Here is a 24658-nt window from a genome sequence, read left to right on the forward strand (position 1 = left end):
TAGTAGTTCACTCTAACAAATTGTGTTTATTATTTAAAGTGGACTATCACCTTCTTAACTGATAATCCAATTATTTACAGTAGTCTATTGTAGGCACTTTGCTAGTTTGGAGGAGCAAGATGATTCTGAGATCGAGGGTATGTTGAGACGTATGTGTAAATGCAATGTAAGGAAATATTTGAGAATGGAAACTGGCACTGAATTGCCATGGTGAGTCTACTGAACATTTTGTGCTAAAAGATGGAAGTCTAAGGGCCTGATTTGTATTCTGGCAGCAGGATTACCCCGTCACAAATGTCCCATCCCATCCACCATATTACGAACTCCATAGCATATTATGGGATCGTAATATAGCGGACGTTATTCCCCGCCGCCAAGATCTAAATCAGTCCTTAAATCTTGGCTGATTTTGCAATGGATCATTAGAAGAAGTGCAAGGCATTAAATCAAATGTTTGCTGGAAAACAAAAATGTTAATATGGCGTTTTTATAAGGGGTAGATTTTAATGAGGCAATATGATAATAAAGGGAGATCTTTGCTGCAGAAAAAGTTAATTGTTTTCTGCCAACATGGGGCTAATACTACAGAACTTTTCAAGACATGGGAAAAGCTGTACTTTCCAGGCCTGCCGACTGACACTGTGCTGGTATATGACACATGGTTTTATGCAACATCACACACCTATACAGTGAAGGGGCACAATCACACAGTGAGCTGGAAACCCTTGCACAGAAGGTGTTTCTAGCTTAGGTGTGAGTACTCTATACATTTTGGCCCTCATTATGAACTTGGCGGTAATCACTGCTGACTGCCGTGGCGACTGTGAACAGAAGACCGCCAGTGGCGGTAGACTGCACACCGCTAAATAATGATGCCAAAAAGTCAAAGCTCCAAAAATCCTGCAACCTACACCCATCGCCAGGGCGTACAACGGCAGAAAGGCAGTACACCCCACCCTGCCACTACCATGCAGACAAATCCTCCGCCCACCAAATAATGAAGCACAAATCAGCATGGCAGATAGTAAATGCCGAAAGACCATGGGCGGTACAGACCGCCACAGCCAGCAATGGGACCCACCAACAACAAAAGCACACATTGGCAACTTAGAAACCCACACACCTGACACACATCCACAACACTATTAAACACTCACACACATACCTCACAATCCTTTGCATCACCAATAGCATGACAGAGATTGACAACACAACACGCATACACTGAACACTACATCACACAAGTCACACACACAAATACACCACCAAAACACATACAAACCCCAAACACCTTTACAAGCCACACTCACAACCACACAACAGCACCCTCACCAATACACCCACAGCACACCACCCACAACACACACCATGGCACCCCCTAAGCACCCCCGCTTCACAAGCTAAAGACCATGGTGGATGAAATACTCAGGGTCGAGCCACAACTATTCGGGGCACAGGTGCAGCAGACACCCATGGTCAGGAAGATGGAGCTATGGCAGACAATAGTCAACAAGGTCAATACAGTGGAAAACCATCCATGCACAAGGGATGACATCTGGAAGAGATGGAACGACCTGCGCGGGAAGGTTCAGTCAATGGCATCCTGGCACAACATCGCCGTACAGAAGACTGGTGGCTGTCCCTCACCTACCCCCCCTAATACACTGACTGATATGACAAAGTCCTTGCTATCATGCACCCGGAGGGCCTTACTGGACTCACAGGAGGACTGGTCTCTGTTAAGTCAACTATACAGTCACCCCACCTATAATGCATGTATCACCCCACCCCTCTCACTACCACCAAGACCCCATCCCCTACCCAGTCCATAACACCCACGTCCAACTCCCCTGAATGCCCACTATCCCACAAACAGACCCCCATTAAGCCCCCTGTGCACAGTCACCTACCTCTGCATGGATTCCAGTGGCACTACAGCACCCACAATGCACCTTCACGCCCCACATAAAATGCAGAGAAATGCTCACGAAGGGACCTTGTGTGCCACAATAGGGGAATATCACCATCAGATAGGGCAGAGCAGTGCAGCAATTGCCAAAAAAGTACCTGACACCCACATGTCCATTCCCGCCCCCCACAGGCACAACCAGCCATGTCACCCGGACGGAAATGCCAGGAAGTGCCAGCGCCTCACCTGAAGACAGAGGCCCCACTCAGGAGAGTGAAGAGGGATGTCTGGAAAAAGAGGAACTCCCTGGCCCATCACATAGTCCTGGACTGTCATCCTCCAGCAGCCACGCTCAGGATACCACTGACAGCCCTACCACCCAGCCACCATCATCAGCTCTGGCCAAATGACCCCACACCAGTGTCTCCCGGCCACGGACTGGTGGCCCACATGTACAGAGGCCGGAGTCTCCACCCACCAACAGGCAGAATGATGAAGGGTCAACTGCAAGTGGGACTGCCAGACCTGTGCAGGGGACAGAGGCGTAGGGGGCTAGGATCTGTGGGAGGGCATCAGTGGCCCAGGGGGAGGCCAAAGGATGGATGCAGCAGCCCAGGAGGTGATATTTGAGGTCCTGGGAGTATATCACCATACCCAGGACAGGATGGGCCAGATTCTGGTTACCTTGGAGCAGAATCAGAGGCTGCATGTTGCACACCTCCAGGATGCAATGGAGCAATGGAAACAGTTCAATGCCACCATGGCCTCCATTGCAGGGTTGCTGCAGCACCAGCACCACAGCCAGCCTGAGTCCTCCACCCACCTGCAAGCAACAGCCACTAGCCAGGACACTGCCTTGCCCTCTACATCTGCAGTAGCTACTGGACTGGTGGCACTGGCAGAGGACACACAGGAAACCGGCACCCTTACCCCTGCAGCCCAGCTCCAGCTACACAAATGTTCCCTCAGACCCAGACATGCCACTGAAACTCCAGCCTAGACCAAGACCAGCGCTAGGAAGTGACTCTGCCCTGAACTGTCTCATTGTGTGCCACTGTGCTCCCTTGTTGAAATGCCCCTGCCATCACAGCATCTTCCAATGGCCACATGGACCAAAACCCAGCACTACCAACAGCTGAGCATATGTACCTGAGTATGTATGTGCACCATGTGCCCCCTTCCTTTCACTGTTCCATGAATTATGTACATTTTTCCATTTAATAAATACACCTATGCACTCAAATTGTATGTCCCTCCTCAATATGAGATATGAATTGTGAGTGGGCATGCTTTAGCCAGTCAATTTTATAATCATATCTATATTGCAGTAGGGGATCCAACGGACTGTAGTGACTGAAGTATGTCACACTGTACATAATATTGGGTTTCCTGGCACATGCAACTTCAGTCATCAGGAACATTGTCACTGACTATAGACGCCACATTACCAATTACATGAGTCAGACTGAAACTATGCAGTGAATAGATCAGCATCATTGAACAGTACCTTAGAGTCACTGGAAGTATAGGCGGTTAGGTGGGGTCCTGGAGTTGAGATCTTCCCCTTCTTCTTCCTCACCATCACTCTCATCCCCTCTCTGAGGTTGCTGGGCTGGTTATGCAGCACACTCCTCTTCCAGAAGGGGGATAGCTTTCCTCATAGCCAAGTTGTGCAGCATGCAGCAGGCCACCACTATCTTACACACCTTGTGACATAGCACAGGGATTCCCCAGAGAGATGGAGGCAACAAAATCTAGCCTTCAGGAGACCTATAGTGCGCTCAATCTCCCGCCCTCTCTATATCTGTCCTGGGATTCCTCACATGTGTCAGGAGCCATTGCAAGTTGGGGTAGCCAGAATCACCTGCAAAAGTGGGCGAAACAGGACCTAAACAAACTGACTTTACATGCATATAGCCTGGCTGTCCGCTATGTACAGATCCAGTGTCATACACACACTCACCTATCAGCCATCCTCTGTCCCCTTGTAGTTGTTCCATCATGTGTGGTACACTGCTGTTTCTCAGGACAAAGGAATCCTGGACTGAGCCTGGGAACCTGGCATTGACATGTGATATGTACTGGTCAGCAGTACACACCAATTGTACATTCATGGATTGATAGTTCTTCTGATTCCTGTACACCTGTTCATTCACTCTTGGGGGTATGAGAGCTATGTGGGTTCCAATAATGGCACCTATCTCATGGGGGAAATTAGCAAAGGCATAAAATCCTGATTTGATGGTGGGAAGTTCTGCCCTTTGGGGAAACTGGACATATGTTTGCAAGTGTTGAACAAATGCACCCAGGAATTTTGACAGGATGAGGCTGAACATTGGCTGTGAGACCCCTGCACCCATGCCCACTGTCACCTGAAATGAGCCCATAGCCAAAAAATGGAGTACAGATAGCACTTACACAGTTGTAGGGATGGCATGCTGATTTCGATTTGCCGGTTTCAGTACTGGATCCATGAAGGCACAGAGGTCATGGATAGTAGCTCTATTGAGTCTGTAGGTGATAATGATGTGACGTTCCTCCATAGTTTCCAGATCAACCAGGGGTCTGTAAACAGATGGGGCCCTCCATTGCCTCATGGGTCTGTACCTATGGGGGAGGAAAGAACACAATCTGAGTATCAACTTACACTTGCATCCCATGATGTCATCGTATCTTTGTAAGTGCGACACGTAGGTAACCCACACAAACGCAAAGTATGAAGTACACCGTCAGGCAAATGTGTGCTGAGTTAACTCTGTAATAATGGCATCCCAGTGTGGACACACTTCCAAAAATGGGTACATGTGAGGATCCTAGACTCATGTCAGCAAGCAACAAAGGGTGGAGATTTTGAGGCCCTGGGTGAGGACCCTGGCCAGGCTATGGTGATGCGGTGGTAGCAAAATGGCAGCCTCCTGCCATCCAGGTATGATAGAGTGGAAGTGACTTCATTCCGCTGGCGTTAGTCGTCATGGTGGAAGGTGGTGTTCACCACCGTGCACCCGATCATTGGATTACATGGTTGTCAATGGGGAACCTGGGCCAATCATGATTGCTGCCGGTGGTGATGGAGCACACTGCCGTGGTAGCTATGCCATTTCGTCAGACCCTTGACACTTGACTCCTGATTCCCGTCTAGGGTAGTACTCCACTGCATGTGCTGCTGTGTCCTGACTCTGGTCCCTGAGATGGCACGTGTTACAGGGGAACGGGTCCCGACCTTCACCACGGAGGAGCTAGAGAAGCTGGTGGACGGGGTCCTACTGCTGTGTGCCAAGTTGTATGGGTGACCAGAGGAGCAGGTGAGTTGGCATCTGTCATCCTTAGATGTGTGTGATTGTGGCAGATGCCTGTATGAATGTGGGTTCGATTTGTAACTGCCCAGCCATAGACTGTCTGGCATGTACTGTATGTGAGTTGATAACATGCCTTTCAACAATGGCCGTTCCATAGGGAACGACGTATCATCTGTATTCGGTGCATACATACTGACGTCTGTTTTTTTTGCTCTGTGTGTCCCATGCAGGTCAGTGCCCATCAAAAGAAAGGCCTGTGGCAAGCCATCGCCAAGGAGTATGCGGACCCTGGGGTCTATAACTGGCAGAGCACCCACTGCAGGAAGCGGTGGGAGGACCTCAGGCGCTGGGCTAAGCAGGCCGGAGAGGCCAAGATAAGAAGGCCTCCCAACGAGGGAGGGGTGCCTGTCGGACCCCGACCCTCCTAATGGCCCACATTCTGGCAGTGGCCAATCCAGATTTGGATGGATGCTAGAAGGCAGCACAGCAGCCACAAGTGGGTGAGTACCAACACTGTTGTGATACTGCTTAGATGTATGTATGTTAGTGCTGTGGTATGTATGCATTCTAGTGCCGGTAACTTGGACAGGTGTGTTTCTGCAATCCTGCCCCCTCAAAGTCCCTGGGATGGTGTGAGGGCTAGTCTCTATGGCCTCATGGACTTGTAAGTGCATTGGCTGGGCATGGTCTCTCATGGGTGTACTTCACACAGTGTATCAGGTCCGTGTTTCATGTGGGTTATGTGGTGTATTCTGGGGTAATGGCCACTAGTCAGGGGCACAATCATGACGTATGCTGTGTGTGCTGCATGTAAGTGTGTGACCTGGATGGGAGTGTGTGTGAGCCAGAGATGTACATACATTCAGGTTTTGACAAAGTTCTCCCTTGTTTTGTCTCTCCACCCCTGTGCTCTTGTGTCCTTTGTGTACATCAGCATTATCTGGTGAGGGGGCAGTGGCACCGGCGAGTGGGGATGCAGCAGCCTACGGTTCCAAGGAGGCAGAGTTGACAGATGCCAAGGGTACCAGTGGGTTGGAGGGCGAGGGGAGTACCACAGGGGAGGCAACTACCACTGGAGGTAGTGACTCTGATACCTCCTCCGATGGGAGCTCCCTACTGTTGGCGGACCCTAATGGGCACACCCATTCTATGCCATCTTCCGCCACCCCCATGCCATCATGGCCCTCCCAGTTGCTCCCCACCCAGTTGCCCATGCCCGCTCACCCAGGAAGGTGGGCATCTCCTTCGCCCAAGGCACCTCATCCCCTGCCCCAGTCAGCCTTTCTGCCCTCACAGTGGAGGCTATTGACCTCCTGAGGACCATCTCTGTAGGGCAGACAACCATTGTAAATGCCATCCAGGGGCTAGCATCCCAGATGAAGCAATGCATACTTGGAAGGCATTCACGGTGCCATGTCTGGCCTACAGAGATCTTTCCAGGCTCTGGCCTCCTCTTTGACGGCAGCCAGTGTCCCTGGTCTTTCCGTCCCCCTCCCACCACCTCTACCCCTTCCAGCACCCCACTCCCTTCACCCATCCCAAGCACACGTACAGACAGCCATGCACACAGATCAACGCACAAGAAGCACACAGACAAACCCCATCACCACACTTCCCACCACAGGCAGGCACACACCCAACATACCAAAGCACACACAACAACATCCTCTTCCCCAGTCTGTCAACCTCCCCTGCCACCCTGTCTGTCACCTCACCATGCACACCCACATTCACTGCACCCTCAGTCACTGCTGCTGCCCCCATTCATGCAGTCACCACAACATCTGACATCCAGACATGCACCCCAGACACCACACCTGCACTCACCACAACTACATTGCCAGACACTTGCAGCACACTCACCAGACCTGCAGACACCCAGACAACATCCATGTAACTGGGAGCAGGCTTCTCCCACTGTGTCCACACCCCTCCTCCCAAAACACTCTAACATTCTCAGACATCCACACCACACACATCCACAACACATCAGCATACTTTACAGGCACCTGCATCTACGTTCGTCACATCTACACCTGGTACAAGCACTCCCTCAACCTTCACTCCCAGACCTGCCTCCAAATCCCCTCCAACTGCCCCTAAGAAGCTTTTCCACTCCTGTGTTGACCTGTTCAAACCCACTGGCCAACCCCGTCTTGTCCCTAAACGTACCCATCTCCTTGCCCAGTCCACTCCTTCCACGTCCAAGTCCGCCCCAGTCCGCCCTTCCTATTCCCATGCTCCTTCCCCAGGGAGGAAGAAGCCCTGTGTTGCGCCAGGTCCCTCTGCCACTCCCCGGTCCAAGCCCACTCCCCCTCCTTCCAAGGGCAAGCCCAAACCCCCTCCACTTCCCAAACCTAAGCCCAAGCCCCCCCCTTACAGACGTAAGTCCTCACCCCCACCACCCCCTGCCCCTGTTCCTTGAGGTGCCTGGCTGCCCCATTGATGCCCCTTTCAAGTGGAGTACCCTATGCACATGTGGGAGTCAAGTTTGGCCTGCTTTGGCCCTTCAGGCTATTTTTTATGGACTGGCCAATGGCCTTATTTGAACATGACGTAATGTCTTTGTAAGTAAAGTTTCAGTGTCCAGTAGTGCTCCTGGCACCATATGGTGTCATTGTACAGCATTTCACTATGGAGGGGTGATGTACACGTGTGTACTTTGGTGCAGATCTTTGTTGGCTTGTGTCTGGTAGGTACATTTTGTTATAGTATGTTTGGCTTGGGATGTGGGAGGGGTTGGGAGTGTGTTGCAGGGTGGGTGGGGTGGATGTGTAACTGTGCCCTTTCTTCCCAGGTGTACTAGGCTGCGGTACTTACTGTTGTCATCTTCGTCGGCGGTCACGGTCCTGGAGGTATATGGCAAGGAGCAGCATTGGCATTATTTCCAACTATCTCTCCATGTCTCCATAGGCTTGTTGTGTGTGCTTCCGGTAAGTGTGTCCTTTTATATTGCCATTTCCGCTCCGCTTTACCTGGTGGTGGTTCCCGCCCCAGAACTGATGGCGGTCTTGTGTTTCATTATTTGGTGGGTGGGTAGGACCTTTCCGACAGCCTGTGGGCGGCCTCCTCCATCCTCATCAGGACTACAAAGATGGCGCTGTGTGGATGGACCACTACTAGTTTTTCATTTGCTTCATTATTTGGCAGTCTAGACCACCAGACTGTTGACGGTAGTTACAGCCACCACCGGCGGGCGGTGTTTACCGCCATGTTCATAATAACCACGTTTGTCTCCAAGTAAAACCTCTCCCGGACATGGGAGGTGGCACAAAATGAGTTCCTTATTGCTGTGGGGGAAGCAGAGTCCAAAGCCCAACTCTTTATGACCCCTGCCCCTCATCTAGCCCATGGTTTCTCCCAAAGTACAATCACAAAGTGAAACATATTCTTGACACATCTGATATCTTATTCTGGATTGGAGGAAGATGAGGACTCTAGTCTTTTGGACAGGCAACTGAGTAGGGAATCCCTCAGATTCACTTTGCAGTCAGATAAAATATGGCTCCAGGATGAAAGCAACTAAATAATATGGCAGCTCACATGAAGTGTATTCAAAAAGTACACATATGAATGAGTGACTGATTTTATGCATGCCACCAGTAGGACTATTCTATGGCAGAAAACAAAGCTAGTCTTGCAGAACTTGTTCTACATTACCAAGTACATTTGATATAGGGAACAAACTTCCTTCCAGAGATGATTACGTCACTAGCAGTGTTTCAGTGTATTTAAGTAAAACTGTTTATTGGAAAGAAGGACAGACAACATTTACTTCTCTATCCAATGTTTGACTGAGATCCTGGATGCCGATGGAGAGTGATCTTCCACTGTTGTTAAAGTATGTGTCAGTGCACTCGGTGCCCATCATTACTGTATGGGGATTGCTATAAAAAGAGAACACAAGGTGTTTGCAAAAAGTGTAATTTCACTGGAAATGTTTTACAAAGGTAAGTAACTTCACAGTTTCATGAACTTACACATTTGTAATCCTTGCAAAACATCAACTGTGAGCAAACATTTGCACAACTAGGGGAATTGTAGAATAGTTTTCATGCAAATTATTTTTTTCATAAAACCTATCTCTGCAAGATGTTTTGAAACCATTTAAAAATATTTTTTGATGAACTTTCAATACTTTGATAGGCTTCACAAAGCTTATAGATTAATATTTTTGGAACTTTGGATACCCATAATAACTACAGCATGTTTCACATTCATATTTACAGTTCATGAACGAAACTTCATACAATTAAGGGGTGGCAGGTCTTGTAGAGTTTTACTCTGCAAAGGTCTGTGAGCAAGCAGAATTTGGGCATGTTGCAATGCTTGTGATGATTTTTAGCTCCAGGAGCTTGTTCCAAGGTGTAAAATCAGTGTGAACAGCACTATGCAGCATGCCAGAATGAGCAGCTTCGTTTTGCCACTCTAGTAGATTTCCTACTAAAGTGGCAGCTTTCTCAACACAAACTGTTGCAACCTGCCATGAAAGCCCCCATTGAGAAATCTCACCAGTAGGCCTTCTAGCTCCTGAAAATCACACTAAGAGATGGACATTATTGCTAGCCAACTTAACAGTGGCAAGCTGCATGTGAGGAAAAACGTGGCAGTTAGCAAAGTTTTGAATGCAAAGTAGGCAAAACTCCATGAATTCCACCAGTTGAGAGGGATTTTTCACCCACCCCTAAATACAAAGCAATTACAGGTACTGAAGTTATGCTTGAATCCCTCTAAAATCTAATTTACAAGCCCAGGACAGTGCTGAATGCTTCTCTGGACAGGTCATAAAAAGTGGGTGCAAATTGCAGACCATCCTTTTGCGACTTGATCTGAATTCTTGTGATGTGACTAGAGTACTAATCATTTGCATCACAAAATATGGATTAGCACAAGGTAGCAAATCCTCCTGCCTAATAAATATTAATGTTGCTGGTCACATTTTGTGAAACCTTGCAAGTACATTTATAGCAGGAAAACATTTACTTTTGTTTACCACATAACTGCTGATGATTTGTCTGCCCCATTGATGAGCATTTGTTTTTACATTTAGGGCACTCTGTGCTTAAGCCTTCATAAATAGTTTTCCATTAAAGTTATCCAGGCTGAACTTGGGTCCTATTATTCCTGAAAGTACGGAAATCTGAAGCTACCCTGAGTTTGCATTTCCCTGGAGGAAATGTAAATGTAGCGACAGTTTTGTAAAAATTAGAAACAAATGCTGTGTAAGAAAATATTTTTTTTCTTCTAAAAATGGCATTAAAACGTGCTTACTGTGCTAAGTTGACAATCAATCAATCAATCAATCAGGAATTTGTAAAGCACACTACTCACCCGTGAGGGTCTCAAGGTGCTGAAGAGGGAAGGGGGGAAACGGAGAGGGGGAGGTGCTGCTACTGCTCGAACAGCCAGGTCTTGAGCAGTTTCCTGAAGGTAAGGAGGTCTTTGGTCTGGCGCAGGTGGGTGGGAAGAGTGTTCCACAATTTGGTGGTGAGGTGCAAGAATGATCTACCGCCGGCTGTAGTTCTGTGGACGCGTGGGACGGTTGCGAGGGCGAGGTCAGCGGAGCGGAGATGCCGGGTCAGGGGTGTAGAAGGAGAGTCGTCTGTTGACGTATTCTGGTCTGGTGTTGTGTAGTGCTTTTTGTGCGTGGGTGAGGAGTTTTAAGGTGATTCTCTTGTTGACTGGGAGCCAGTGCAGGCTTTTCAGGTAATCTGTGATGTGGCAGTGGCGGGGGATTTCCAGGATGAGGTGTGCGGAGGCATTTTGGATGCGTTGCAGCTTCTTCTGGAGTTTGGCCATGGTTCCTGCGTAGAGCGCATTGCCGTAATCCAGCTTGCTGCTTACGAGGGCTTGGTTGACGCTTTTTCTGGTTTCGTTGGGCATCCATTTGTAGATCTTTCGGAGCATGTGGAGGGTGTTGAAACAGGAGTAGAAGATGGCGTTGACTTGCTGGGCCATGGATAGTGAGGGGTACAAGATGAATCCTAGGTTTCATGCATGGTCGGTGGGAGTCGGAGTGGTTCCAAGAGTGGCAGGCCACCAGGAGTCATCCCATGCGGAGGGGGTGGAGGTGAAGATGAGGACTTCCGTCTTGTCGAAATTGAGTTTGAGGCAGCTGCTCTTCATCCATTCAGTGATGGCTTTCATTCCTTCGTGGAGGTAGGTCTTGGCGGAGTCCTTGGTGAGGGAGAGGATCGGCTGGGTGTTGTCGGCGTATGAGATCATCCCAGCTTTCTTAAAAAATGAAGAGTTGTGAAAACATTTTGCATCATATTTGTTGTTTTCATCTCTAAGTGGTAGTCAATTTTTCTATTTTCTTGTGTTTTCTATCTACTTGCAGTTTGTGGTTGTTGGACCTGGTCCTTTTACAGGGTCATTCCCCAGACTTTTTGCCTTTTGCCTCCTTGTTTTTCTGACCTTTGTTGGCTGACGTTATGACTCTGAGCACTTTTGCACTGCTAACCATGCAAAATTGGTATGATTGGCTTATACCTAATTGGCATATTTAACTTACCTATAAGTCCCTTGTAAAGGGGTATCCCTATACCCAGCGCCTGTAAATTAAATGCTACTAGTGGACCTGCAGCGCTGCTTGCGCCACCCACTGAAGTAGCCTTTCAAACCTATCTCAGGCCTGCTAGCGCAGGGCCTGTGTGCACAGTTTTCTGCCACAGGGACCTGGCATCTACATTTATTTGCCAGGCCCAGAACTCCCCTTTCACTACATGTAAGTCACACCTAAGGTACGCCCTAGCTAGCACTATGGGCAGGTCGCCATGTATGTAGAAGGCAGGACATGTGCCAGTTTGTGTGGCCTGTCCTGGTAGTGACAAACAGCCTAACTTGGTGTCTCACTGCTGTGAGTGCTGCCTTTTCATAGGATTGCATTAGAAATGCCCTGCCTTATGTGTAAGGGGTATTGTCTGATTTATGAGGGGTAGCGTAGGCATGTTTGGTATGGTTGTGATAGTGATAAGAAATGCTGCTTACTGGTGTAGGTGTATTTTTTATTACTATTACAGAAATGCCACTTCTAGAAAGTGCACATTTATCTGTGTTTATAACTCTGGTGTTTTTGAAGCTTGCCTCCAATTCACGTCTGGGCAGACTGACAGTTGAGGCTTTGTGCATACTTTTCAGACAGCCTGTACACAGGGAGGGTGGAGGTGTCACAGAGGTGCATCTACATATAGCGTAGCCTTCCTGGGCTGAGAGAAAGGAGAGGCGGGCACACCTGCATTTATTAAGGCTGTGTCCTGGCCTCACACAATAGGGTCATTTACCCCCACTGATGTTTGGAGCCTGTGCTGGAGGAGAGAAAGGGCACTCCCAGAACCAGTTGTAACTGGTTGGAACCCCCTCTCCTCCCCATTGTAAAACACAGTGTAAACTTAGTATAAGTACAGGGGAATAGTCCGCACAATTTGAACATTCTTGGGACTTGAAACTGGACACAGGACGCTGCTGAATGAACTCACCAGGACACCACCTTGGACTGCTGCTGCTGTGCTGACCTGTGACCAGCCTGGTCACTGGGAGGAACTGCCACCATCTGCACCTCTTGTGCTGGCCTGTAGTTGGGCCCACCAGCCCTGTGCTTCTTGTTGCTTTCACTGTTCCCCGGGGCAGGGTGCCGTGGCCCGTGACCCTTGTAATGATTTAGAGCACAAGGAGTGCTCCAGCTTTGTGGGATTCCGAGTAGAGCACTTTGGAAAGTGCCTTACTTTCTGTTTGACCCCCCCAGCACTTTGAAAAGCACTTCTGACTTGCTGTCTGAAACCCATGACCCAGGGTCATCTGCACTCGAAAGCGCTCCATTCTGCTGCCCGACTTCACCACTGCAGCCCGAGTGGTTTCTGTTGTTCGTGCACATCGCGCTTCAGCCAGTGCCCCCAGAGCACCAAGAAAAGGAGAAAAGGAGCGAGCGCACTCTAACCCTGCCCCCTGGCCAAAGCGCGCTTTTAGATGCACCGCCGGGGCACCTGCAGGCACCTTCCTTGGTGCCTGCTCAACGCAACCGCCCAGGTCAGGCAGGAGAGCGGCTCGTGCACCGTGTTGGGTGCAGCCGCTTTGTGGAGCAGGAGGCAAGCCTCATTGGAGGCCCCTGCTTCACTCTTCATTTTAAGCAGCCGCCCCGAGGACGGGGCGGCTGCCTACACCAACGCAGGGCACGGGACGGAAAGGGAGTTCCCTTCCCCCCCGGCCACTGCCTTAGGGGCACGAATGCCCCAGTAACCTTTTGAGCATCTGTTGGTGGTGCCCCCCGCAGAAGGTATAGTTGTGACCCGTGGGGGGCCCATCGAATGTGCTGGCACCAGTATTCTGGCAAGAGCCCCAAATGGGCCTCAACACGCAGCACCAGAGAGGGTGCAGACCGGCTCCCTCCCCCCAGAACCAACGCATGGCCCCCAATTTAATGAACAGGAGCACCAGGGGCCATATCTTCCGCTTCTAGGCACTAGGAGTGCCTCTTCTTCATCATCGTTTTAGGATTTATTGGCTCAGTGAGCCTAGTATGGACCTTGGGGGGTTTATATGTTTCCTACCTGCTTTTATGATGCTACATATATGTGCTGATGTTCCTTTTAGGGGCATGACATGCTGATATGTATTTTTTATGACTTGTGATATGTTCACTAATGTTCCTTTTACGGGTATTTACGAGGTATTCATGACAAGTGCATAGATGTCTTTACTGTAATTCCTGACTACTGCTTATGTTGCAGAATCCTGAGTACTTATGTGTTCTAATGTGACAACTGCGTATCCTTGCAGAGTATTAGTAACTTGTGTAACATTCTGACAACTGCTAAGGTAGCAGGGTATTACTAAGTGTAATGTTGGTCTAATTATGTTTTGTGCAATACAGCTTATTTTTACGTAGCTCAGTGTTGTGTTTACTTTGTGGTGTACATTTTGCGTCACATGTGTTGTGTGTGTTGTGCAAATGCTTTACACATTGCCTCCGGGTTAGGCCTGACTGCTCGTGCCAAGCTACCAAGGGGGTGAGCAGGGGTTATTTTGGACATGTAACTCCCTGGCCCTGACTAGAGTGGGTGGGTTCTGCCTGGCTTAGGTGCATATCCTAACCAACCAGAAACCCCATTTCTAACAGTGGTCTAAACAGGTATGAAATTCATAGGCAAGCTCAGAAATATATACATTTCAGAAAAGTAGACAACATTTGGAATTCAGCTAGGGCTTATTTGTGTAGATTGCTTATGGTTTTCCCAAAGAAACTAATCACTGAATTCTAAAATAATCAAAAATAGTACAAATATGTGACACTTTTTTCGTCTGTAATTGTTTGCCACAGGGGTTATTTATAAACCTAATATAGTATTGTATTTATAGGATCATCCTGATCACTAAGATATATAATAATTGTAGGTTGTCCAAAACTGTGATACCCAGAGCCAACATCTGAGCTGCAGCATATAATGATTTTCCATTGTGTATCAACCATGCAGCAACTAATATGGTAAATTCTACTGAAGGGAAAATGTGTAAGAAAGAAACCTTTGAATTTTTAAATGTACTTATGATATTGAGTTTAGGTATAGTGGGCATTTATACAAATGTGAAAGTGGGATTAACCACACTATCTGGAGATTCAGAGAGAGACCATTTTGCAATATATGCACTTTCAGCCACACTGCCTTACATTTAGAAGACATAGATAGAGAGAAAGTAAATTAATAATAGTAAATATGCTACTATTTTGAATTGCCACACTTTTTTCAGGAAAAGCAGCACCCCACTTGTGTGTCTGGGCTTATCACCCTAAAATGCAAAATAGAGAAAACAAATATTTACCATGAAAATGGACCCTTTTATCATATGGGTGGCTGCAGTTTTTAGATCGGAATTTGGCTGCTCGCCTAGACATTTCAGCAAATTCAACCAAGAGAGCCCTAGGTGGTGTGACTTGTGTGGCTCCCATGGAGGTTTCGTACCCCAAATGCCCAGCAAATCTCAAACCATGTTCCGGAATCTGGGGGGATCCACAAAATTCCTTCCATCCAATGTTGCCATACTTTTCGGAATAAAAAGGGCACCGTACTTGTGTGGCTGGGTCAATTAGCTGAGACAAGAAGGGATCAAACCAGGGACTGTGTGAAGAGCACAATGACTTCATATGGTCAGAGTTGTCATCCGTTCCTGTCATTGACAATAAGTGGGTACCCAAAGGGGGTGCATAAAGATTTTTCCTCTTTTTAATTGTGAGTCCACTTGACTAAGCTTAGCGGACTGGCCCCTCTTTCCTCAGTGTCTTGTGGGTGGAGCCCTGCTTGTAGACCACTGTCCTGTGGCGATCCTCTTTCCAGTGGTACAGTGGATTGGTGCTTGAGGTCTGAGATATCGCTCACGAGCACTGATCATTGTGAAACCTATTGGTGCTAATAGAATCGACTGGTTTCACTTTCAGTCAGTGTGATGTCAGCATGTTGTGGGCCCTGTTCGTCGCACTGATTTTTTTAAAAATAAGCTTGGGTCATACTTGCACCAGAAGGATTTTCTTTGTTTCTGTAGTTAAAGAACTATCCACGTCATCTTCACTTTGGAGTTGTTCTTCAAGCACACTTAAAAGGTTAAAGCAGCTCGTGGCATTTAAAAGGACAGATTGGGGGTCATTCTAACTTTGGCGGGCGGCGCAGGCCGCCCGACAACGTTACCCCGTCGAAAGACCGCTCCGCGGTCAAAAGACCGCGGGGGTCATTTTGACTTTCCCGCTGGGCCAGCGGGCGACCGCCAAAAGGGCGCCCGCCGGCCCAGCGGGAAAGACCCTGCAACAATGAAGCCGGCTCCGAACGGAGCCGGCGGAGTTGCAGGGGTGCAACGGGTGCAGTTGCACCCGTCGCGATTTTCACTGTCTGCAAAGCAGACAGTGAAAATCTTAATGGGGCCCTGTTAGGGGGCCCCACGACACCTGTTCCCGCCAAGGGGGTCGGAATCCCCATGGCGGCGCTGCAAGCAGCGCCGCCATGGAGGATTCTCCGGGCCAGGGGTAATCCGGCGGGAAACCGCCGGATCCCCTTTTCTGACCGCGGCATTACCGCTGCGGTCAGAAAAGCCCTGGAAGCACCGCCAGCCTGTTGGCGGTGCTTCCGTTGCCCTCCACCCTGGCGGTCAGAGACCGCCAGGGTTGGAATGAGGGCCTTTGTGCCTTAAAAAACAACTTTTCCTGTTAGGAATGGCATTAGTGAAACAATGCTATGTTTCTAGAACCACTGTTTACCACCGACGCTGGCAGTGCAAGATAGAAATACATTTGTGAGGAGGAAAGAATTTTGCAACTTATAAAATGTATTTAACTAGCAAAGAAACCTTTCATGATCGCAATGTGTGGTCTTGCAATTCACAGGATTTGAAACTGAGACTTGTTTTGTTCTTGCGGCCCTTGGGAGGGAGTGATATTGGGGACTGTACTCCAGTTGAAGATGGCTTGGAACTTTCACTTAAGAATCTATTTTAGGGTTGTAAGTGAATGTATATACCAACATAGCAAACCTGGCAGTTGGGGCAGAGTGTAGATAAAAGGGGTTGAAGGTCACCAACATGAAGGGTGCGGTCCAGATTGACTCCCTTATTATGGGGACTGAAAGCCACCTCTGAGAGAATCCTTGGGCTACTTCCACCGCACAGTGGTGCAGCAGTGATGCCTTAGGTTTAAGATTTCAGTGTAGCATCTGTGCACCATAAACTATCTTTAGCCTCTAGCCTCTGGCCAATGGCACTGAGTAAAATTGCACATATTTGCATACATTTTGGGATATAGAAATGCCTTTGCAATTGTGTGGCTGCATTCACACCCATTGGTAAATAGTGGATCAAATAGTCAAAGTCTAGGGGATTCCTGGTCATGTAACTTGCCAAACAGGTTGTGCAGGTGTCAAGCAGGCAGAGGGGTGGCAGGATGTACAAAGGAATCTTGATATACATATTTGAAAACACTGGCTGCGGCCCTGATTAACTGCAAAAACCCATTGACTTTACATAATAAGGCAATTTTAATATTTATTTGCCTGGTTCATAAATGATAAATGGATAAAGCAGCAGTAAGTGTGCAGTCCTCCGTTCTCTTTAGACATACTAGAGAGGTTTCATGAGCCAAGTTCATGTAAAGTTTCTAAAACACTTTAATGCCATTATTTGTAGCAAGAAATCGCATGTAAAGGTATAATCATTCTCTTTAGTGGCCACTCACGTTTTATTGTATTGGCTCTCTTCACAGGGAGCTTCGGTCATTCGAATGCTGTCAGAGTTCTTGTCAGAGAAGGTGTTTGTGCAAGGGCTGACCGTAAGTATATATTGATCACTGGTCATTTAAATAGTGGCCTTTAAATTCACAAAAAGCATGTCCCATGTGGATTTACCAATTATTTTAAACATTGCTAGTCAATCACGACGGACTGCTAAAAACTGTTCCAATGCAAACTCTTCTTTTTGTTTTGTTTCATATTTGACCCTTTAATCTCTTTCTCTAACAATCTACTTTTAATGAAAACATCCTCGTTTCCACCCGTGCTTACCATTTAGTTATTCTATTATATTTCTCTCTTCCAAGCCTCCTGAACAAATGAAAATTCTATGCCAATTTAAAACCTGAAACAAACTTTCCTCACCTTGAGAAAAGCAGGAATGTTAACACTTTCCTAAACTGAAAATGTTTCTTCCTCCTTCCTAAGCAGGATTGGAAGATCATTCACCTGAAAAGAAAATCCAGCTGCTTTCTGTATATGAGTCTATGAGCTAAATAAAATGATGTGTGACGACGGGGGGAGAAAGGGCATCTTGTGGCTTTCATGAGCAGTGAGCTAAACGTTTAACCACAGTGTGTGTCTTTTGTAAAAGTAGCTTGTTTTAATGTTACATAAACACGCAAAAATAAGCTTACTTCAATATTAAATCAATGTATGTGCGCTGAGCTGTACTGAAAGAACATTAATCAACAGATGCTGGGCAGTGCTAAGATAACATCTAAAAAACTAAACCTAGAAGCTACCTTTTATTAAAGATTTTATTTTGGAACAAATGTACCTGGAGCCAGAGGTAAACAAAGATAGCACTAGAATAAAGCCAAACCAAAAGTCAGTGACATGGGAGGAGATGGGAATAGCGGAATGCTGCAATAAAATGCAGGCAGCTACCAGCCTAAAACACCCACAACAAAGGCAGCAACAAAGAAATAACAAAAGTAGTCCATCACAGCAACAGATAAAGAAACCAAAGTGGAATAATATATTAGTTGGTCACTGCTCTCAAACAGAAAAAGAAGGGAGGAAATGGTAGAACTCACCACTAGCAAGCAAGAATCTTTAAAGGACACTGCAACCAACAAATGAAATCGCTTTAAGTCACAAGAAGTATATTAAAAGTATACATGAGGTCAACGCTTACGCTCAACCGAAAAATGAGCTGCTTTCTTTGCACTAACACTCGAATGTGCAGATCAAGGCTGTCTTGATAGAAACAAGGTGATAGATTTTTTTTCTTTAGAAAGTTATCTATAGTGCCATGCATTGACATCTGAGCCACATTTAACATTTGAAAGTGATGCTTATTAAACAATAAAGGGAACAAATATTTTGAGATATATGTTTCAAGGTGTGGGAGCAGTGTTCTGTATGAACTGCAGTTGAAATAGGCAATATGCTGGCTAAGCAAAATACAAAGAGTTGCCTCGATCAGTGGATGAGCTGATAATGCCACAGTGGCTCTAAGCCACCCTTTGTGATTTAAAGCCAGGCAAACCTGTCTGAGACTAGCGGCAAAAAATAACTGAAACAGAAGATAGCCTTATTAGTGATGTGTCAGCACGACCTCAGCGCCTAATTAATTGGCAGTATTTTACTGATTGGAGTTTATGCTCTGTTCTCAAGGCTCCACAAATAGTTGTCAAAACTGGAGCCACCGATGGTATTTTTATCTGCTTTGCCTCAGCTCATTTGCAGCCATTAGCTCACCCTCCACTTGCACAGAACCAACAGGCGTACCTGAGAGCTCTCACATGAGACCCAAATAGCGCCTAACAATTGATTGGAACACTTGGGTTTCATAGTCATCATTGCGAGGGGCAGAAATGAATGGAAGTAACATAACTGCCTGCAAATCCTCTGTAAAACAAGATTTCATGGAAATCATGCCACTTTGTGACTCTTTACACTAATCTTTTCGAGACACTCTGAGAGGATTACATTGTTAACGGTTCTTTGCAAGCTAGCATCATTCTCAATGGTCTCTAATCATACTTAAGATTGTGCAGGGGTACTTAGAGGTATACGAGCCACTGAAAGTTCGAGCCAGGCTCGAGTCTGAAGCCTGGCTCTGACTCAGGTTGAGGTCCTGTTAGAACCTCAATCCCATAATAAGCCTAGCTTTCATGTGGCTTCTGCCTGCCTGGCTCCCTCCTTCTACTTAGGATGTAGCATTACGATCAGAGCTGCTGACTGTGTGACTGGGGAACCAAGTTTCAGTCTTTGTACTGGCTCACTATCCTGTGATTCTGAGCAAATCATTTAATCTGCCAGTGTCTATAAATAATGCATGTGACCTTGTGTAATATAACTGGTGCTAGTGTGAAACATTCCATATTTGAAAGGTTAAAAAAACACAAAGCCCTAACATAAGGAAAAGACAAATATCCATTTACTGATTGAGTCGTACAAAGTGAAACCAAAAACCCCAGAGAAATCATGGCTTCCCCATCTAAATTGTGTGATCTTAGGCAAATATTTTATATCACAAAAACTCTTTTTCTTCATTATTCCTTATGAAAGCATTTTCAAATATGTGAATGCAGTTGTTCAAAACTATCACATTTACTGTACTGTAATGTGTCCTACTAATGTCAAAGCCTTCACATATTAAGAAATACACTTTAGTGAATTTTGAGGAGACTTTATCATATTTTATGTGATTTTTTTATATGATTTACATAACAATTATGTTCAGGACTAGGCTCGTGCCAGGCTCTAAGATCCAAGTCAGACCCGAGCTCAACTCTAGTTCAGCTCTCCCTGTTAAGTTGTTGGCTCGCCCACATCTAGAGGTAATAAAACCATCTTAATAATCATTAGGGACAATTTACCCACAACAAAAACATTTGTCAGAACTGCATCCTGATACTCCGTGACATATCCATGGCTTTGTCTTGGTGGACCATGTGATTTTTCTCAATGGACTGAAGCCCAGTTTGCAAATGTTCTTGTCATATGCAAAAGGTCCAAAATTCCCTTCCTGATTAATTGCCCAATTGAATTTTATATGTGGGAACTCAAAGTTAAGGGGTATGGACCATAACCCCTTCAGAAAAGAGTCCAAACCCTATGGAGAATGAGAACCCACGTAAATAATTTTAGAGTGCACAGTCTTTATTTATAAGTTCATAAGTCCATTCAAGGGCAGTAGATGGAAATTCAGCCAAAAAGAGCCAGTCATTAATGCATAAATATATCCAGAAAGGAAATGAATGTAAGACAGTTGCAGCAGCCGACACAGCTTCATCTAATTTATCACACAAGCAAACAATATGACCAAACATCTGTTTTGCAATGGTTGGTGTCTTTGCGTGGCATCCCCAGAGTCTTTGGCTTATCATCAAATGTCCCAGTTGTCATCTCACAAATAGACTACTGCAAAGAAATCTATGGAAACCTGTAACTGGAACAATCTCCAGACTATGGCTTATCATCAAATGTCCCAGTTGTCATCTAATGAATAGACTACTGCAATGGAATCTATGGAAGCCTGTAACTGGAACAATCCCCAGACCATGTAACTATAATGCTTAAATCTTCCTTAGCATGAGAACTGACTATATCATAGCTGAATTAATTTCACCAGCCCCTAATCAGGAAGAAGGTTAAATCGATTCACCTGTCAAAGAACACAGCCTGAAGTTAAAGAGAGGTTTGATTGCCTTAAAGTCACTCAGGGTAGAAACAAGCTTTATAATCCAGACCACCAGGAACAGGCCAAGGCGGGATAAAGAGCTGATGTCTTCACGGAGAATCAGGATATTGACTTTAAGTTGCCATGTGGCTTTGAGCTTTAAAACATTCCCGTAGAAAAGGCGCCATAAAGCTTTACCAATTATTGTTAAGCAGATGTTCTCAAACTTATCCACAAAGAAGCGTAAATGTTGTTCACAGCTTTAGCGCTGGAAAGTCTTTCATCGTTATTTCTTTTCCTTCTTTCTGCACCTGCTCACATTATTCTCAATGCTATGTTTTTGGCTACCTGAAACATAATTTTCAAATCTATAGGTTTAAATAGACAAACGCAAATCTACACGTATTCATTAACTGTGGCTTTAAAAATATAACCTTATCCTCGTGACACTGTAGTATGAGACATTCATTGACTAATGCATAAACTACTTTGGGAAACAATTTCAGTGATTCGCATGACCGAGAAGAACAATAATGACGTCTGATTGAAAATTAATATATATATGTATTCTTTTACAGTCTTATCTTAACGCATTTGCATATGATAACACCGACTACAATGACCTGTGGCTCCATTTACAGAAGGTATGTGCATCACTTTTGTTTATATAGCATTGTTCTGGTGCTATTGCAATATTACTTACTTGTTACTCATTTTTGGTAGTGTAGACGCATTTAGTATTCCATTTGATAACAATTTTCAGCAAACAGCATCAATAACAAAATAATTATTCAACGCCCTAGGCAGTCTACTGTGTTTTACCATCTTTCTAGAGTAAATTAGCATTACGGCTGTTTCCTGTCCAAATTCTGCATTAAAATGTAAACATTACTGTGAGGTAACACCCCAGTAGTATCATGCAATTAGATGTTAATCCCCCAGAATGGGTAATACCTGCACGGACCTGGTATTGCCATGTAGAGTTCTGCACATTTTTCTGCTTTGGGAGAGTAAAGCTCACATTTGCCACCTGTCCTAAGTAGTGATGGTAAAAGTTAGTTGCTAAGATGCTGGGCGGACATAGTAGGAGGAGAGTCAGTGGCGTAACAGAGTCCCCCACAGCCCTGCAATGCAGGGGGTGGGCGGCATTGCTCCTCAGCACAGTACCTTGGCCTGAGAGCTCCTGAGCTATTTCAGAGGGAGGGGTGTAGTTTACAGGGGGCCAGTGCTTAATTTGTAAATAAAAACATGCCGGTGCTCAAAGCACTCCTCTTAAACCTGCGGCTGCTGCAATTAAATGTGGGAACACGGAAACTGAGGCAGCAATCCTGAAGCCATCTCGGTCCTCTTCAATCCATTTGAAGCCACTCCCTGCCCCTTCAGATCACTTTTGCAGCTTTCTGCTTTCTCCCATTGTGACACTTTATCGTTTTTTTCTCTTCCTCCGTCTTTTCCACGTGTGTCTTTTGCTTGCAGCAAATGCTTGACGCAGAAGAATAAGCACCGGCCCTCAAAAGTAAGTGCCGGTGCTCAGCACCGTAAACAACAAGCACAAATTAAGCACTGCAGGGGGCCCCCTCTCAGGTTTCGCTGCACCATTAAGGGAATTGGGAGAGCAGGAGAGGGAAAGGGAAAAAGGTGCCCTGGTTGGGGGGAGGGCAATAATTGCTCCCTCTTTGCCTACAAAATGCTCGGGTGGCGGCCGGGACAGAGGCTTGGCTACTGTTGTAGCCAAACTGTCAATCGATTTTAACGATCAATTTTGCTGGCCGGTAAAAATCCATATGGTGCAGGAACACTAGCCTACTTATTATCGTGCTCTTCCATAAGAATATTATTGCTGCAGTTTCTCCAACATTTAGGAAATATCTTCAGTTATATTTCACTATCTCTGCTTCTTGCTAGATGGAAGTGGTAACATTTCACAGGTCTATTTCCTCAGCAGAGGTAGAATTTGGGTAAATCCTAGTCCAGATTCCACATTTCCGAGATTAGTTTAATTTCTACCATATATTTGTGTCTGAAAGTAGTTTGTCCTCAGTGATTTACATGTAAAGGAGGCAAAGTATGATATTCGGTGTCTATACATGGAGTCTTTTATTTTCCAAAATAACGAAGGAAGACATGCAATGTTCATTATACAGAGGTAATGAATCCATTTAGAATAAATATATATATTTAAGAACCTCCTTGAAAGCCAGATGTAATTATTTGCCCAGTTTTATCATTAAAAGAGCGAATGGCGAGAGGCAGAATTATGGATGAATGTATAAGGTATTTCTATAGTGCACACCTAGCTAAAGGGCAGTCGAGCATTGTACATGTTCAAAGACAAGCTAAAGACATAAATTCAACAAGTACAACGAGAGAAAGCTGAATTGTGATGCATTGTGATGCATTTTTTTAAGAGGTGAGTTTTTAGCTCTTTCCTAAATTGGAGCAGCTTTGTGGCAGTCTTGATGCACACAAGAATGTTGTTCAAGATCCTGGGTGCATAGATGGAAAAGGCCTACAGTGTTGATTTTATTTTACACTTTTTAGTCTGCAGTCTGATGGTGTTTTCGCTGGAGGTATCAAAAACTAGGGTCGACTTTAGGGTGGTGTGAGCGGTGCAGCCGCAGCGGGTGCTGACCTGGATGGGGGGTACTGACCTCAGTGGGGCACTGTGTTTAACAATAACTTACAAAACTTGTGATTTAAAAGCACCTGCTGAAAAGTTCCTTGTGCGTAGAGAATTCAGGAAGCAATTAAAATGTCAAGATAACTCATGTGATTAGTATTCTTCTACAGAGAGAGATTGGCGTTTTGTACAGTGGCAGTTTTGACTCTCCATAAAGTAGCACAAAGGGTTAATATGCCTGATGTAAAGAACAGAATTATGTTTTATGTGGATAGCTGAGTGGATTAGTAAAGTCACCCTTTACCAGCACTTAAAAAAAACTGAAATGTATGTGAGAGAGGGCCTATGGAGAGATTAGGAGCATTTTTGCCAAGTGGTAGTGAGGGAATCTGAAGAGTTGGTCATGGGGTGGGGGGAGCCAAAAAAGATTGCTGTACCGGGCCCCACCAGCGCTAAAGCCGGCCCTGGAAAGAACTATCAGAGATGGTGTGATTGTCTCCAAGATAATGGGTTTACTGGTAATGATGGCTTTGTAAATGACTCAACTGGTTTTGAAAGTGACGCAGGACTGCAAAGGGAGCCAATTGAGTTCCATCTGTATAGGGGTGATGTGATCGTATTTCTTCAGGCACAGATGTGCTACAACATGTAGGATGCCCCTTAGTGGTACCACTGTGGAGAATAGGAGGCCATGGAGTATGGCATTACTGCCTTTCATATGCAGGAGTACTAGTCCTACAACAGTAGTTCTGAAGTTGCTTTCTGGAGGAAACAGTTTAACTTTCTTTAGATTAGAGGTATGGTAGCAGGCTGGTTTGGATATTTTGCAGTGTAAATCATTATGGTGAGATTGGGATCCCAGATGAATCTAAGTGACATGGCATTTGTTGAAAGTTGAGGTTAGCAGCCATCAATGTTGATGTCACTGAGTCAGGTTTA

General features: G+C 45.9%; 1 protein-coding gene across 2 annotated transcripts in view; it reads left to right on the plus strand.

The window, feature by feature from the left end:
- The window catches only part of LOC138284179 (aminopeptidase Ey-like), a 219394-nt gene that overhangs the window by 77050 nt on the left and 117686 nt on the right, over positions 1-24658 (plus strand). For both annotated transcript variants that reach the window (XM_069222676.1, XM_069222677.1), the window contains exons 8-9: positions 17441-17506; positions 21678-21743. In XM_069222676.1, coding sequence (XP_069078777.1) covers positions 17441-17506; positions 21678-21743 — 132 coding nt within the window. The remainder of the gene's footprint in view (positions 1-17440; positions 17507-21677; positions 21744-24658) is intronic.

The sequence above is a fragment of the Pleurodeles waltl genome, chromosome 3_1, assembly GCF_031143425.1.
Source record: "Pleurodeles waltl isolate 20211129_DDA chromosome 3_1, aPleWal1.hap1.20221129, whole genome shotgun sequence".
Classification (NCBI taxonomy): Eukaryota; Metazoa; Chordata; class Amphibia; order Caudata; family Salamandridae; genus Pleurodeles; species Pleurodeles waltl.